The sequence below is a fragment of the Dipteris shenzhenensis genome, chromosome 23 (genome assembly GCF_047967505.1).
Source record: "Dipteris shenzhenensis isolate YYH24624 ecotype China chromosome 23, Dip_SZ_1.0, whole genome shotgun sequence".
In the NCBI taxonomy this organism is placed as follows: domain Eukaryota; kingdom Viridiplantae; phylum Streptophyta; class Polypodiopsida; order Gleicheniales; family Dipteridaceae; genus Dipteris; species Dipteris shenzhenensis.
Window position 1 is genome coordinate 25,290,546 of NC_141618.1, and position 17,027 is coordinate 25,307,572.

At 49.6% G+C, this 17,027-nt stretch overlaps 1 protein-coding gene across 4 annotated transcripts in view; it reads right to left on the reverse strand.

The window, feature by feature from the left end:
* The window catches only part of LOC147887161 (uncharacterized), a 191,011-nt gene that overhangs the window by 37,049 nt on the left and 136,935 nt on the right, over positions 1-17,027 (reverse strand). For all 4 annotated transcript variants that reach the window (XM_087394693.1, XM_087394692.1, XM_087394690.1 and 1 more), the window contains one exon: positions 3,166-3,269. In XM_087394693.1, the coding sequence (XP_087250819.1) occupies positions 3,166-3,269 (104 nt within the window). The remainder of the gene's footprint in view (positions 1-3,165; positions 3,270-17,027) is intronic.

The following is a 17,027-nucleotide window of genomic DNA, read 5'->3' on the forward strand; positions in this document are numbered from 1 at the left end:
CTTCCACCAAGTGCTCACCTGAGAATTCCTAGAGCCTTGTCATTCCTTTCTTTCCATCAATCTACTGATTCAGAAGAGTCATGAGCCTTTTTCCCCGTTGGTTTCTTGTCAGCACCTGACACAATTGACCAAAAGCCCTTCTCCATCAACTACAAACGAAGCGTGAGCAGCCAAATAGGAAAGTTAATGCCGTTGTAAGTAACCAGCTTCACCGCATGTTCAGATTTACTCTCCATCTTCTCTGCTCTGATACCACTGATGGATCTTGGCTCGTATAATACTATTGCATGCAGTAAAGAACGAAGATCACTACCTATTCCAAAAGCTAAGCATCTAGTGCATGAAATAATAGTGAAAGAGATGCAAAATAGAATCGTTTATTCGTAGGCGACAGCTTCATTATTCATCTCCTCAGCTCAACCGAGCTTATTGGAGTTACAACACACACACTTAGCTACAACCATCCATAGACAAAGGCATCGAGCCATGGATTATAACAGAGATTGTCATAGAAGACACCATCCTCATCACGATCGGCTTCCAGGGCATAACATGTACACCAACTTCAGAGATGACTGCGCCAACAACAATCCGTGATCATAGGAGAGACCTCGGCCTCTAAACGAGCTCTCAAAGTACTCCATGCAGCCAGCCATGCATGTGCCAAGTGGCAGATCCAATCAACCCCCCTTTCAACCATGCTCTGATCTTGCCCAACCTAGAGTTTGCTTTATCACCAACAGCTAAGGTGCCTAATATTGCCAATTATAGGCCAAAAAAGTATTCTCGTCGGATGTCTGACCATAGTTTTGATATCATAGAAACCTATCTGACCATAGCTCCGATATCATAGAAACCTAGTTGCACAAATGGGATGAGGCTTTCCCCATTTGTGAAATCAGGAATGATATGAAGAAAATCCGCGAGGCCACCCACATGAGGCAACTGATAGATGGTGGATAAAACAACAGAAAGATGGAGTGGCATCCACTACTTGGGAGGGGTTCAAGAAAGAATTTAGAAAACACTTCTTGCCTCTTGAGAAGCATCCAGAGCTTGGGATAAAAGCATAGAAATCTTCGTCAGAGAAATTTATTAGTGGCTGAATACACTGATTAATTCAGAGAAAGTGTAATGAAAGTTTATGAACCTCTACCTCAGTCGGTACAGGTAAAAGATTTTATTTTAAGATGAAAGTTTGGGCTAAATATGCGAATACGCTAGATGAAGCAATTGCCATAGCCTTGAACTGTGAGGATGCCAAAGGAAAAAGACCAAGTGGGTTTGTGCAAGTTGGGACTAGGTATGAGTACCCAAAGAAAAGTGGTTTTGAGAAGAAGTGGGTTAGTAAAGGAAGTGTCTCACAGCCTAGTGGCCAAGCCAAGCAGGCGAAGCCAGTTGAGACTCCTTCTAAACCAAGTACCACCATTGGAGTGAAAAGAAAAGTAACACCAATGGCAGCTCAGGCTTGGTCGAAATCTTCTTTGACCCCAGAGCAAAAAGAGAAAGAAAGGAGAGAAGGCTTGTGTTTTGGATGCCTTTAGCCTCATTAGTGGAAAGATTGTCCACGAAACAAGGATCGTCGGATGGCTGAGATGGTGATCTCAAAATGCAACATGGAGGTGGAGGGAAGTCCCCGAGCAGAACAAATGCAGATTCAACAAGTGGGATCTTCTCGGAGGTTAGTACCCATTTTATTATGTGTGTCTATTGCTAAGCTAGTAAGTAGTGCACCTGATAATATCCTATCAAAGCCCGCAATAGCAACGGGGTATACAGTCTTTAACGATATAGAGTTAATTAAGATGAAGGGGCAAGTAGCCAATCATGATATCATTGTGTTGTTTGGCTCAGTGTCGACGCACAATGTAATTAACTCCAAGCTCTTAAAGAGGCTGAAATAAAAAACTAGTCCATCTGACTATGCATATACAATCAGGATGGCAAATGGAAGTTCAACTCTGAAGTATGGGACCAAAGGGTTACCCAGTTGGAATTTTGAATTCTAGACTATGTGGAGAAGCTTGATTTCGAAATAACAAGGCTTGCTTACGCAGATATAGCCCTGGGTAAGGCTTGGCATTCTAGGAAGAATCCAGTCGTAGATTGGAAAAAGCACATTTATCAGTTCAAGATGAATGATGTGTTGTATGTCTTGTGACGTGAAAAGGATTTCCCTCAGGGACTGTTAGGTTCTGTAATGGAAGTTCGAAAAACTCAACAAGAGTTTTCATTTCTTTGTACATCATCGGTAGAGCCGATTGATGGGCCATCGGCCAGCACTAATGTTACCCAAGATGGGGAGATGACCAAGTTGGCTGATCAGATTTGGCTGATCAGATTGTAGAGGAGCTCTTTGACTGTCTTAGGGATGAGTTGCCTTATGGGTTACCTCCAGAGCGGAATGTTCAGCATAAGATTGAACCGATCCTGGGGGGAGAACCTATAAATAGGCCTCCCTATAGATAAAGTTTTACCAAAGAAGCAGAGGTGCGAAGACAACTGGAAGAATACCTCAAGCTGGGGCAGATTCAGCCGAGTTTCTCACCTTTTGCTTCGCCAGTGATATTGAAGAAAAAGAAAGATGATACTTTTTGCCTCTGTAGAGATTACAAAGCACTGAATAATATCACTGTTAAGCACAAGTATCCGATGGCTCGGATCAACGACTTGCTAGATGCATTACATGGAGCCATAATTTTCAGCAAGACAGATTTTAAGTGTCGCTACCATCAGATCTGCATTAGAGCTGAGGATGTGCATAAGACAGCTTTTAGAAGCAGGTTTATACATTATGAGTTTTTGGTAATGCCATTTGGACTTACCAATGCTCCAGCTACATTCGTCATGCTTATGAAGGATTTACTATGCCCGTATATCGGAAAGTTTGTAGTGCATTTTATTGATGACATTCTTGTTTTCAACAAAAGTATTGCAGAGCAACACAAACACTTAAGAATAGTGTTCCGGGAAAGCCTGTCTATATGTAAATAAAAAGAAAACTGTACTATGTATGGTAAGACTTGAATATTTAGGATTCATTATTACTCTTGAGGGGGTGGAAATGGATCCAAAGAAAGTGGCTCAGAAATGGCAAGGTAGTTGTACCCATACATCAGATCTTTTAAGTAACCTTGAATGATAGGAAAAAGGAAAACTTACTACCTGAATCCAACAAACCAAAAAGGGAGAGAGAATATAGTGAAAAATAATGGGGCTCCTCCAGTCACTGCAGATCTGGTCCAAAAAAGTAGAAACGTATTCCATGCCTGAAAAAGAAGAATCTACCATTAGAAAAGGACCAATTGAATGACATAATTTTGAAGCGTGTTGAATTAATTAAAATAAGGAATTATTATAATATTCCAAAGACACAATGGAACTTTGCCCAAGTAACCTCCTTCCACTAGAAATGCGCTAACACAACATCCTTACAGTCCTTTTAGGAAGATTCACATTTCAATTCAAAGCCAATTGTCTAATGTACAACAAGAGGAGCTAAAGGATTGTATGCTTGATGATGGCATCGCAAGATATATTTGAGAAGTAATAGTTCACCAACATCTAAGGGAAAAAAGGTGGAATTTTTAGGTCAAAACAAGAAAGAACTATTGGTCCCACTCTATTCTCCAAAAGACTTGCCCGTGAAAGAGGTTGATAGCTAGAAACCATATTTATGATATATTCTTATACTAAAACATATAACTAGTGAATTTCCAATCAAATATCAAGGCATAATTCCTTATTCATTTGTGGGATAATGGCATACATGAGAGATGCAGCTCTTGAAGATTAAGAGCAAGAGATGATTCTTCATATTTCGCTTTGATCAAGCCCTCCAACATTTTTGAAGTTTCATTTAGGTCGATAGGTGAGGGTTTTTTCCAAGGTGGTCTTGATTCTCCCGACACTGCTTTAGTAGTGTCAGGGAGCTCAACTTCAAAAAATAATAATTTCTTCTTTCTCCTTGGGGTTTGACCGTGTGGAAGAAGATAGAATGATAACTTCCCTCTTCATTCATTTTTTGGGTCTTCCTCAAGTTTACCATCACCTTCTTCTCCCCACCATTGGTGTTGTATTTGGGGTTGTCCAAACACATGGCCAGCCTCACCATACATTCTTATCTACACCTGACATCATGGAGTCTAGCTTGGATGAAGTCCCCCTTCCCTTCATATTTCACTTTGATCAAGCCCTCCAACATTTTTGAAGTTTCATTTAGGTCGATAGGTGAGGGTTTTTTCCAAGGTGGTCTTGATTCTCCCGACAGTGCTTTAGTAGTGTCAGGGAGCTCAACTTCAAAAAAAAAAATTTTCTTCTTTCTCCTTGGGGTTTGACCGTGTGGAAGAAGATAGAATGATAACTTCCCTCTTCCTCCATTTTTTGGGTCTTCCTCAAGTTTACCATCACCTTCTTCCCACCATTGGTGTTGTATTTGGGGTTGTCCAAACACATGGCCAGCCTCACCATACATTCTTATCTACACCCGACATCATGGAGTCTAGCTTGGATGAAGTCCCCCTTCCCCTTTCGGGTAAGTAGGCAATTCAAATTAGGATGGATGGGGTGCCTCGTGTTAGCATCGTTGTTTTAGATCTTGATATCTTGGATGATCATATCATGCTTCAACATCCTGATGCTTCTCTCTTCAATCAGAGGATTGTGGGATATTAAGATTAGTGCCACTTATGTAGACTCTTTGGTCATGTTGCTAGGGATTGTTGTCAAGGAAAGGAAGCGCTCCAAAAGAAAACAAAGGCAGGTACCATCCTCTTAACATGTTGCCACCACTACTCATGCTCCTCCTCTTTAGAGAAGGTAGTAGTGCGGCAGGGAAAAGCAACCCTTCTCAGGAGCCTGTTGGCACCTCCTTAGCCCCTCTCTCCTTTCACTCCACAAGTTCTTCCTCCTACAGAAGGTGCTCTTCGGCCACACTTTGGATCTACCGAAGCATTGAACCTTTATCAGGAGCATCGTCTCTTAGTTTAGAACCTGTTGGCACCTCCTTAGCCCCTCTCTTTTTTTTTGCCGAAAAAACAGTGCTAATTATATTACTTCGAAAACAAGATACATGAGGTCAGCTTTACAACTGACGGGCTGCGTTCACAAATCGGACGCAGCCCAAAAGGTAACAAAAAAGTAAAGCTCTCTCTCACGGAGGGATCAGGCGAGTGTGAATGAACAGCCAGAGAGGTGGTGAGTAGCGCCACTGAAGGCCCTGCAAAGTATGCTCGAAGAAGAGGCCCTGTGTGTCCCAAACACGGAGGAAACGTCTCCGCTTCTCCCGGCCAGCCCGGGAGTCTCCCCGTATCTGGTCCCACTGGCCTCTGAGGGTGTGTATAATCTCACTCCAGATGTCAGTCATGATCTGGGCAGTCGAAAGGGAGGTGCCACCGAGGATCTGCGCGCAGCGCGAGGTCCAAATGTGCCATCCTGCGATGCTGCTAATAATCTCCCAGACTGGCTGCCTCTCCTGAGATCCTGTGCCAGCCTCTGCCAGGTGCGGCGGAATGCTCTCGAGCGGCCCCCACGTCCCCTGTGTGATAAGGAACGTGGGGTCCTGCGGACATGCCTCGAACAAGTGATGAAAACCAGGTGCGGTGCTGCACCAGCAGAACGCGCCCCAAGTGATCAAACCTAACTCCGGTGCTGCGCGAGTAAGGATCTCGAAGGTCCACCTCCACACTTCCTGGGCGCGAGTGCAGCTCCATAGGTAGTGTTTTGGTGACTCCTCGTCCTCATGACAGATCTGACAACGTCCATCCTGGCCTATCTGCCGCAACCAGCTCCCCACTGGAAGACCTTTGTGGGCGAGAAGCCAAAGGAAGTAGGAGATCTTCCGCGGCCGCCAGCTCTCCCACAAGGCCTTCCAGAAGGCCTGCAAAAATAACCTGGAGATACCCTGAGCATACCAACTGGGCCGCTGGGTGGGAGGGCAGCTCTGCATCCTCCCCAGAACTCTCCTGCCCAATGTCGTGCTGTAGGCAAAGAAAGAGGTCGACCCCTGACCTGTCACAATCTCTGGCCATCTCCACTCTCCTGGGTCCCAATCAAGCTCTGACAAGGCCCGCCTCTCCCAGAGCCAGAGTCGCCATAACTGCAGCTGATCCTGCTCTATACTGGGATCGGTCCACCAAACCTTCCCCACGAGGCCTATGACCCGAACCCTCTGCCATGGGAGTAGGGGCTTGATGAGCACATCCTCTCTCTTGAGTTGGCCGTCCCCCATAACCGCGAAGAAGGAAACAGAGGTGTCGTCCATCCGACCTGCAACCACCAGTGGGATGCCACGGGGGGTGAACTGTCCCAGCCAACGGTCATCACCAGGCATGAGGATCTGAATCTCAGGTGGAACCAACCAATCAGCTGGAATCGCTCCGTCTATCTCGTGCGTCTTGCCTGAGCTCCACGGGCACCTCCAGCTGCGACTGCTAGATCAGCGGTCTCCAAGTGTCTGTACGTGTCCCTCCAAACTCGAAGGGACCGAGCTGGCCCCCGCATCCAGCCGTCCCACCTGATGTGTGATCTCTCCCCCAGTTGAAGGCCCTCAGCATCTCTGACCTGACCGTTCCAGAGGAGCGGCTGGCGATCGATCTCCTCTTGACAGCTAGGAGGGGACTGTATGAGACTGAGGCGGAGCCGCCTCCAAACCACGAGGATGCTACGAACGAGTGGGGAGCGGGGCTGAGTGAGCGGGGCGGAAGTGAAGATCCACCTGAGGGACGGTAGCCACTCTCCACCTCGGCGCGGGACACAAGAACCGACCCCCTGCTGAAGTAACATCTTCCACGTTTGCCCCCCCGGGGTCAAACCGCGGATAACTAACTTGCCCAGCAGGGCCTGACTCTGAAGCTCTGGATCGATGACCCCCAGGCCACCCTCAGCCTGCGGAAGAATGACTGTCTGCCAGGCAACCCTAGCTCTGGTATCTCTGAGACCGTCCCCCCCGGACCACAGGAAGTTCCGAACCAACCTCCTAAGCTGTGCCACGCTGGATCTCGAGAAACACCAACAGGAAGCCACATACCAAGCCGTGGCTAGGAGGACCTGGCTGACTACCAGAGCACGACCTGCAAGAGAGAGCTTAGCAGTGCTCCAGAAAGCCAGCTTCCGTCGAATGGAATCTAGCACCGGGAGAAACTGCTGAGCTGGCGTGATATCCAGGCCGACCTGAAAGCTGAGATATCTAGCTGTCTGTCCCCGCGGGATCCACCTGAAACCCAAAAACCTCCCCCACTGTGAGCACGCCCCGGGGTTTGTGAGAAAACGAATTGATTTGTTCCAGTTGATTTTCGCACCGGCTGCCGAACAGAAGACCTCTAGGGCCATCCTCACCCTCTCCAGCATCATCTCATCATCCTGGACATACAGTACTGTGTCATCTGCATACTCCGAGTCCAGGAGCTCCGTGTCCTCCCTAATGGGAAGGTGAACACCCCGATCCCGGTCGACCTCGCCCGAAGGTAGTATGTCATAGCCTCGGCGAAGAAGAGAAACAGGTAAGGAGCAAGGGGGCAACCCTGACGCACTGATCTCTCCAAACGAAATCGCTCTCCCATCCTGCCGCCGATCATGACCCTGCTAGAAGCTGTCCTGTATAACGCTGAAATACCCTGAATCCATCCTGCTGGGAAACCTAGTCGCTCCAGAGTACCCTCCAGGAAGGACCAGTCCACTCGATCGTAGGCCTTCTCAAAGTCGAGAAGTAGGATGGCTAGATGTGACCCACTGTGCTGAGCCCACTCCGCCGCCTCTGAGAAGGTGAAGACATTATCCAGGATACTGCGATCCTGGACAAAGCCTGTCCGAGTGTCATGAATGAGGTCAGGAAGTAGAGGCCGAACTCTGGCGCTGATCATCTTGGCAAGGATTTTGTAGGCAGTGGTGAGGAGGGTGATCGGGCGCCACTAACGGATCTCCTGTCGATCTCCTCCCTTTGGGATGAGGCAAATCAGTCCCGAGGAGAGGCTCTATGACATATATCCGCTGCTGAAAATCCTCTGGAGGGCTGCTAGGAGGGGCTGATGGATCTGATCTCAGAAGGAGGTGAAGAAAGCTCGAGATAGCCCATCCTCGCCAGGGCATTTCTGCCCGTCGATGGCCATCAAGGCCTCCAACATCTCGTCCGTAGTGAACGCTGCCAACAACGTCGCCTGCATGCTGGGCTGGACCAGGGCTGGAATGTGCCTCCACACCTCCTCGCGGGAGCGTCGAGTGCGAGGGGCAAGCTGCTCCTGCTGGAAAAGAGTCCTGTAGAAGTCGGTAGCCAACCCCAAGACCTCACCCGGATCAGTAACAATGTGCCCCTCCGCTGTCCTAAGACTCCGTAGCTGATCACCTGCTACTCTCTGGCCATGCGTCCTGAAGAACTCCCTTGCACATCCGGTCGCCCTTCCGAGCCCAGAAAGAGAGAGAGGCGTGATAGAAAAACTCTGAACGGCGCTGGAGAGTCTCCTCAAGAAGGGCTCTGGCTCGAAGGGCCTGGATCCGAAGCTCCTCCGAGCCCGGGGCTGCCTGCTGGAGTCGCTGAATGGAATCGAGATCCCTACGAAGAGCTCTCTCTCTGCCCCACCACTCCTGTGGAACCTGAAGGGCTGCGAGCTGGCAAATCTGGCTGGACTCCTGCAAAGCCTGCGCCACCGAATCAACCAGATCCACGCACTCGCCCCAATCTCTGTCCCATAGGCTACCGATACTGCTGCGCACGTCCTCCCTCAAGAAGATGGAGTCGGGAATCCGGCACGAACGGGGAGGAAGGGACTGAACTGCCGAGTCTAATGATAAGAGCACAGGCGCGTGGTCGGAAAGTGTCGTCCCTGGTACTATACCCGCCTGACCGCCTCTGCTGATGGCCCAATCACTGACATAAAATCTATCCAGTCTCTCCAGGAGTCTGCCTCCTTCCCTGCGGAAGCCCCACGAGAAGTCCAAGCTCCCGTGCCAACGACGGAAGGACGGGTCTCTCCAGCTGTTCCTACCTCCTGTCGCGAAGATAAAGGAGTCCCAAGCGGACTGCTCTGCCTGAGACATACCTGTAAACTCTGGTCCTCTGCCCTGCTGGTCCTCCAAGGTCTCCAGATTGTTAAAGTCACCTCCAACAATCCAGGAATCCATGTCTGGGAGAATCCCTGTGAGTGTCCTCCAGAAGGTGGCTCTGCATCGGAGGTCTGTGGGAGCATAGATGTTGAGGATTCCTATTCTGGAACCCTCCAACTCCAGGCCTACCCAAAGGGCACGGCCTGGGATCAACGTACCATGACCAAAAACTCCCTGGGCTATCTACTTGCACACGGAAGTATAGACCCCGCCACTCCTCCCCTGTGCGCCGATCGAGGGCTCCCAATAAGTGTGAGAGCGTCCAGGGAGAATCTTCCCGCAGCTACGGGAATGAGCCACAGAAAGCTTGTGCTCTTGGAGCAGAAGTATATCCAAGTGACCAATCACTGCTAGCTGAAGTTCCTGTCTCAAGATGAGCTTCCTAGGACCACGGGTGCCAGAAGAATGAAACCCGTTCACATTCTAGGAGACAAGGTGTAGACTCATGGTGAGGACTGGTAGGCTGCGAACAACTGTCTGCTCGCGGTAGATGTCGATGAAGAAGCTGACATTTCGGAGTGGAGGCGCTGACACTTATGAGAAGGTTTGGAGGGGGAGGCGGGGTCATCCTGCCCGTTCTTCAACACCTTTAGCAAAGGCGTGAGGCCTTTGGTGCCATGAACAAATGCTTTCTCGAGCCAACTCGAGATCTCTGAAGTAGTCATCCCGTAGAAGGCTCGGAGTTTCTGAGGGGTCCAAGCTCTGACATCCTGGGGGAGGGGCCACGACAGAGGGGGCCTAAGGATCACAATCAATCTGAAGCATTTGGCGGCGCACGTCACCCTCGGACCACTGAGTCTCGAGAAGCTGTCCACCGGACGGGCCTATCCAGGAGCAAACCTGAGCGTGCGTCTGCTCTTTGAGAGCCTCCCAGACCGAGTCGTCTGTCCAAGTCTCGGTGCCGTCGCTGAGGAATGTGAAAGCAAAGCTAGGGCCATCCCTTGGGGCCAAGGCTGCGATCTTCCCATCCGCCCCTTTGCGGAGCAGGAAGATACTGATGTCGAGACAAGCAGGGAAGGTCACAAGGTCGGCCACATCCAAGTAGTCCCAGGGGCCAGATCTGTAAAAGTCGCGAGGAAGCTCTCTCCTGAAGCTGAGGCCCACTAGAGTCTGCAACTGAGGGGCTAGCGGACAGGGAAGACTGCTCCAGTGGTGGTGTAGATTCAGGGTGTCCTGCCTGTGGAGGGGAAGGGGGAGGTGGCTGGGGGGTAGGCAACTCAGACTCCACGGAGGCGACTAGCGGGGGGGGTGGAGGAGGGGGAGTGGGGGCTGCCCGCGGCTGAGGAACCATCGGTACAGCTGACACTGCAGGAGAGCTGAGAGAGACTGGGGCTGAGAAGGAAGAGGAGGAGACTGAAGAGGAAGAGGCGGGGGCTGAAGCTGCGGGTCGGGAAGAGGGGGGTGCGACTGGGGAAGGGGCTGGGACTGAGTGGAAGGGGTCTGGGGAGCGGAAGAGAGGGGGACCTGAGGCTGTGGAGGGCGGGCTACCGTCGAAGAAGAAGCTCTCCCAGGACCCTGGGGCGACTGCCTGTCAGGTCTCTGAGGTGCTGCTGCAGGTTGGGTAACCTCTGCCTCCTTGCCTTTTTCGAAAATCTTCTTTTTCTTTCCTCTTTTCCTTCTGACCTCAGTCCAACCGCCAGCTAACTTTGGACCGGACTCCGGCTGCCTCTGCTCCTCCTGACGTAGCTGCCCGGAGGGGGGGGGAGGGGGCCGAGGGGGAGGGGGCGGGGGGGGCCGAGAGGAACTGGCGAATCGTGGACAAATAGCAGCCAGGTGCCCAAAGCCGTGACACCTCAGGCACTGGCCTGGCTGTCCTGTGACTACCATGCTCTGGGTAATGCTGCCGGCATCTGTCACGATCTCGATCACTGCAGGGAGAGTCGCAGGGTCCGCCACAGCCACACGGACTCGGGGGGCTCCTGCCGTAGTAACCGCGTCGGCGAAAGTGTCATGCATAACCCAGCCAAAGTGGGAGCCCAGGTCCCTGACAATCGGCCGCAGCTCAGCAGCAAGGCCTGGAAAAACTAGCGTCACTGGATGGCGAGGTATGCGGAACCGAGCATCAAAATCCGCTGCACTGAATCCACGGTACCAAGGGACTATCATAATGATCTTTCCATCCACAGAAGTGGGGGAACCAGCAATCAGGTTGCTCGCAGCTTTCGCATTGGAGAGTTTGAGCCAGAAGATGCCCCTTCCCATAAGGGCCACCTCCTCAATGTGGCCGTCCTCTAGCATGAGAGTGGACTAGAGCCAGTCCCTGATGGCTGATCTGGAGGGGGAATGTCTAATGACTCTGCCATAGACAGAGGTAAGGGCAAAGTCATTGGCAACCTCCTGAACCCGAGACGATTGTTGCTCTGTCAAGATAACGCGGTAGGCATCTAGAGAGGGAGGGTCCGACTGGGCCTCCGGTTCCGGGCAGGGAGCTGCCATACCGCCAAGACAAACTGCGAGACCTCCGATGAAGAAGAGGCTGCCACCCAAAAAGGGGGGGATAGATGCGGGGGGTGGAGCCTGGGTGTGATGAAGACGGGTGAGGCGAAACGGGGCGACGTGAGTCGCGTGGGGGAAGCGGAGGCGCAGGCGAGGGCGGAGGCGGAGGGCAGGAAGGTTGGAGGGCGGAGGGCGGTGGAAACGAGGGCGGGAGGCCGGGAGGCGGAGGTGGCGGGGGTGGGGGCTGAGGATGGAGGGCGGGTGGGGTGAAGAGGCGAGGGCGGGGGACGGCTGGGGTGGGGCGGGGCGGGGCGGGGCAGGAGGTGCGGGAGGGGGCGGGGCGGAAGGGCGGGAGGGGCGAAGGGGCGGGGTGGAAGGGGGGCAAGCGCAGCGAGGAGGCGGGGTGAAGCGGGGGGCGGGGGAGAGCGAAACGAGGGGGGGCGGGGGGCGGGCGAAGCGAGGGGGTGGGGGAGGGCTAAGCGAGGGGATGGGGTGAGGCGAAGAGGCGGGGGGTGAGGCGTAGCGAGGGGGCGGGGTAAGGCGGAGGGGCGAGGGGGTGAGGGCAGAGAGGCGAGGGGGTGAGGGCGGGTGAGGGCGGGTGAGGGCGAAGCGAGGGGACGGGGTGAGGCGGAGGGGCGAGGGGGTGAGGGCGTAGAGGCAAGGGGTGCGGGCGACCGAGGCGGGGGTGAGGCGGAGGGCGAGGGGGTGAGGGTGGAGAGACAAGGGGGTGAGGGCGGCCGAGGCGGGGGTGAGCTAGGGGGGTAGAGGCTGTGGGAGGGAGGGAGAGGGCTCGCAGGAGCTTCTACTAGTGGGCTTCCGATGTTAGAATTCCTCAGCCCCTCTCTCCTTCCACTCCATAAGTTCTTCCTCCTATAAAAGGTGCTCTTTTTTGCCACCCTTTGTATGTACCCAGGGCATTGCACCCCACGTCGTGTACACAATAGTCACCTCCTCTCATGGGTTGAGTTTGCCTTAAAGGATAGACTCACACTAAAATTGAGATGCAAATCCTGCCTGATGATCCAACGACATTGAACCAAAAAGTATATCTTGGTAAGAGTTTCCCTATCCTGGCACACTCTCTTCGATGAGCTTGTGCTCTAGCCCCGGGGAAGAGGTCGTCCATCGGTCCATGAGCGACTTAGGTGTGATGGCTTGCTTTCTTTTCCACACTCAACTTTCCACTCACACTTCACCTATACTTCACTATCACTATCAAAGCTCCTAGTTAAGCTAGACACATTGAGCAATGGGTGGATAATGGAAGAAGGCTTATGCATTGCAAAAGCATACCTTGACTCCTTGGCAACGGCGCCAAAAATGTGTGATCTCTGGCAGTGACTCACATGCCGTGGGCATCTTGAAGGAATGTCATGGTAACTCTTCTTCTACTACCCCTTGTGGGAGTGATGCAAGCACGAACCATCCTTGATTGTCACACTTGAGACTCCCAGATTGTTGCAATGTGTTTCCACAAGAGGAAAAAGGGGGAGGGGTAGATGGGAGAAGACAGGGGAGGAGGGAAGAGAAGAGGGGAATGAAGGGGGATGGAGTGGCAAAGACAAAGGCACTATAATGGAAGCAAGAGAAACTCAAACAATTGGAAAAGAAAGAGAGAGCTCTATTTCCATGTGCAAACAGATAGGAGCCCTACCTAATCCATGGATGTTCCAATTGACAATCCTGATTCGAAAAGGGAGAGATGGTTGGGATGGAATGTCCAACCTGATTTAGTAGTGGAGGCAGTTGCACCTTGGGTATGGAAAGCAGGCCCAAGCCTGACATAAACTCAAAAGAGAGGTGGAAACTCTATCAAAGAAGGGAAGAATAGTGGTGTGAAGGCCCTACTAAAGGTATGGATAGTGGTGTGAAGGCCCTACTAAAGGTATGGATAGTGGTGTGAAGGCCCTACTAAAGGTCGAGTAGGTGGTTGCAATGCATGGAGAGTCTGCTCAACCATCCCTAGACAACGCGAATTGGAGGAACCGAAATTATATTGTAGCTCACATCTTGTATCAAAGCCCTAACATAGATCATCAAGGCGAATTGGAGGAACCAAAATTATATTTGTAGCTCAGATCCTGTATCAAATCCCTACGTAGATCAGCAATGGTGTCTCCGATAACCTCATAGTTTGCATCAACAACATGTTTCTCCTCCTCTAAACAAGCATGTCACCCTCTGCAAGGACTGCAAAATGGTTCAAAAAAGAAGGGATAGATAAAGTAGAGGTTGGAGGTGCCACTAGGGAGCACAGGTGCCTGCGCTTGGAATAGAGGTTGGAGGTGCCACTGGGGAGCATAGGCACCATAGTTCAAAGAAATGTTTCAATACTTGGAAACGTGAAACGTTTCAAAAAAATAGGGGGCATTTCAAAAATTCAGTTTGTAGGTCTTGAAAAAGTCAAATTTTATGCCCTACATACATATAGTATGCTGAAACTACGCAAAATAACCTTAAAAATCACAAAATGCCTTCATACAATGCCTATAATGCCCAATGATTTATTTATCTTTTTAAAAAAGATTACTTCATTAAGTATGAATGAAAGCTGCAAGAGCAATCTCAAATGTGGGAGTACATCATGACATGCTTGAAATAAAAAACAGCTAAAAAAGAGCTAACAAAAATCCAAGGTGGAGGCTGAAAATGCCATCTCAACCCTAAAATAGTCTCAGAGAAGAGCGGAGATCCTCTCCAAACTCTGAAAAAAGGTATCTCTCTTGGCTATAGCTGCTCTGGAGGATCTTGGAAGTACTCTAGTCTCTAAGTTGTTACTAGTTAGCTATTACAGAAATCTATAGACAATTAAATTAGAGTGTGACATTTGAACTTTAAAAATTAATAATATAGAGACTAAAATTTAGATTACAAAGTTTAAATTTCAAACTTTTAACTAAAGTATATTAATATCTTCGATTTAGGTAAGTATAGGCAAAGGTACTCCACGTTTCATTGGTAATGAAACGTTTCGAAACCTGTTGCAAGTTTCGAAGCGTTTCACTACCAATGAAACATGTTTCATTGTTGTGACTATGATAGGCACCTGTGACCTTGTACTACCCTCCAAACTTAATACTAACGTTGACAGGTTAGGAGAAGCAAGAGGAGTTGGGGGGGGGATGAGGAGTTTGGAGAGCCGTTTTGTGCATCTTTGACGTTGCATCTTGCCCTCCTAGGGCAACAATCCCATGCCGCCGGGTGCTCGAATTTCCAGGAAATGTGACACTTCTTACTAAACCCAATAACCTAAATCTTCTACTAGGCAAGATTTTGGAGAAATACTTGGTCATCGAGAGCATCTAGGGATGGTGTCCGAGGTTAGGGCCAAGATTCAGACTCTAGATATGTTATGTCCCTCCAAAGTGATCGTTGATGTTGATGACGAGGACATTCGTAGGAGCTAAGGGATCTCTAGAACCTGTCCAATAGGAAGAGGGATAAATGGTAGTTTTTGGGGTATCAAAGTCTGGCTAGAAGAAACGCTTTCCTAACATAATGTCCTTGAATTGGGGCACCTAGTTTCGAGGGAGCATTGCCAGACTCTACAAATGCATGTGTCGTCCTCCCAAACAGAGATGACTCTCTTGGCTGATAGAGGCGGAGAGGAACCAGCCATAGTCAAAGCGTTGATCTAGAATGGAGAGGTCAATTCGAATCTCAACTTTTTGACTCCTGAAGATGCATGAAAAGAAGGTGAGTGTGTGGCGTGTGAGGGTGGAGGGGGAGGAAAGTGTATGGCGGTGTGTGTGTGTGTGTGTGTAGGAATGAAGGGATCTTTCTTACCTCATGCGTGCTTTATCGCTATATGGTCTAGCCGCTGGTATACATGTTAATTTTCAGAAATCTAAACTTTTGCCTCTTCAGGAGAAAGCTTGACATCAAATACTATGGCCGGGGGATATTGTATTACCCACGCAGCTGATACAACATCTTGGTTATTGGGGTGGATGGTTACACGTCACCAACAAATGGACTGGGTGCTTGACATGCTTAAGAAAAAATTGAAATAGTGGCCAAAGATTTGATGATTGCAGTCATTCCATAGAGTCCATAGTGCCCAATAACAAACCCAATAAAACATAAGATCAAATCCCTGCCGCATAGGACGAAAGACAAACAACCAAAAATTCTTGCCAAAAGATGCACTAGGGAAGCCTGTAGCCGCTACTGTAATAACAGTAAGAAATCATGGGACTCTGGGCAGTGCCAAAACAGATGAGGCATATACTCCCATATAGCTTGACATCATGGACAAGTGACAGGAGCGATATGACGACGACCGAGCCTATCCAAAGGGAAGAACCCCTCACATAGCCCACCATAAAAAGAACTTCTGTCAAAGAGGGAGTGAATCCCAAATGTGCTGCAATCTTGTACGCCACCACCGAGAGGAGCACATCATAGACCAGATGCAATTAGCCTAAGAAGAAACTCAAGGGAAAGGAAACAAAATCCAATACAAAGATGCTACCATGATATCAGATAATGGTAATGCACGGCAAGCACTATTATCTAATTGGAGAACCCAATCTTTGAGGCGATCATGAATCTCAAGACAAGATACTGGCTCAAAATCGCAAAGCATCTATGATAATAAATGCCATAAAGGCCTATAATGTTGTCCTAAGCATACTGTCTGACAGCTGCAGGAAAAGAGATAACCATAGCAGCTGCATCACATCTTCCACATGGCAGATACCTTTAAAACAAAAAAAATAAGAGCGGTGAGGTTTTTGTAGGGCCAAAGGAGGCGTAAAGGCCTTTGACCAATGAAGACTCTCAGCACTTACACAAAGAGTTTCCTGCAAGAGTGTCCCTACCATTCCATTTAAGATGGGTTGCATGCTAGAGTGTCCCTGCCATTCCATTTAAGATGGGAGAACATGTGCTTCCAATCAACAATCAAACGAGATACAACTGGGCATCCCTTGACTCCGCCTTCAATGTGACCCAGAAGAAAATCCCAATGAGTGGGGTGACAATTACCAAAAGCTGGAGAAGACAAGTGCAAAACCAAATGTCGCATCATGAAAATACATGGCTACCCTACATGAATTGCAACATCATTTTCCCTTGTGAGCAAGAATATGCATGTGAATATTACAATCCCGTATGCATTTTAGGTGTGCAAGGTGATCCAGTGAAAGCAGCCTAAGGTCTTTCCGACGAAAGCGTGATCTCCAAAAAAGCTCCATGATAGTGAACATAAAACAGGAGATATCTTGCTTTGCAAACATCATCAAAAGCAAATAAAACTGGACGTAGCCCACCATAATCGATTGTACTATTCAGTAGCGAGCATGCAAAGGTCTTGTCATATAATTACATCTTCCGATGCTTGTAACTGATTGTCCCTTTCTTCGTGACTGTTTCTTGTAATATAATGACAAAACTAGATTTCACCCCCCCAAAAAAAAGTGAGAGAGAGATTTCACAAAACCATGTGTAGGAATGAGAGTGAGTCTGAGGGTGAGGGGTGGAAGTGTAGGAGT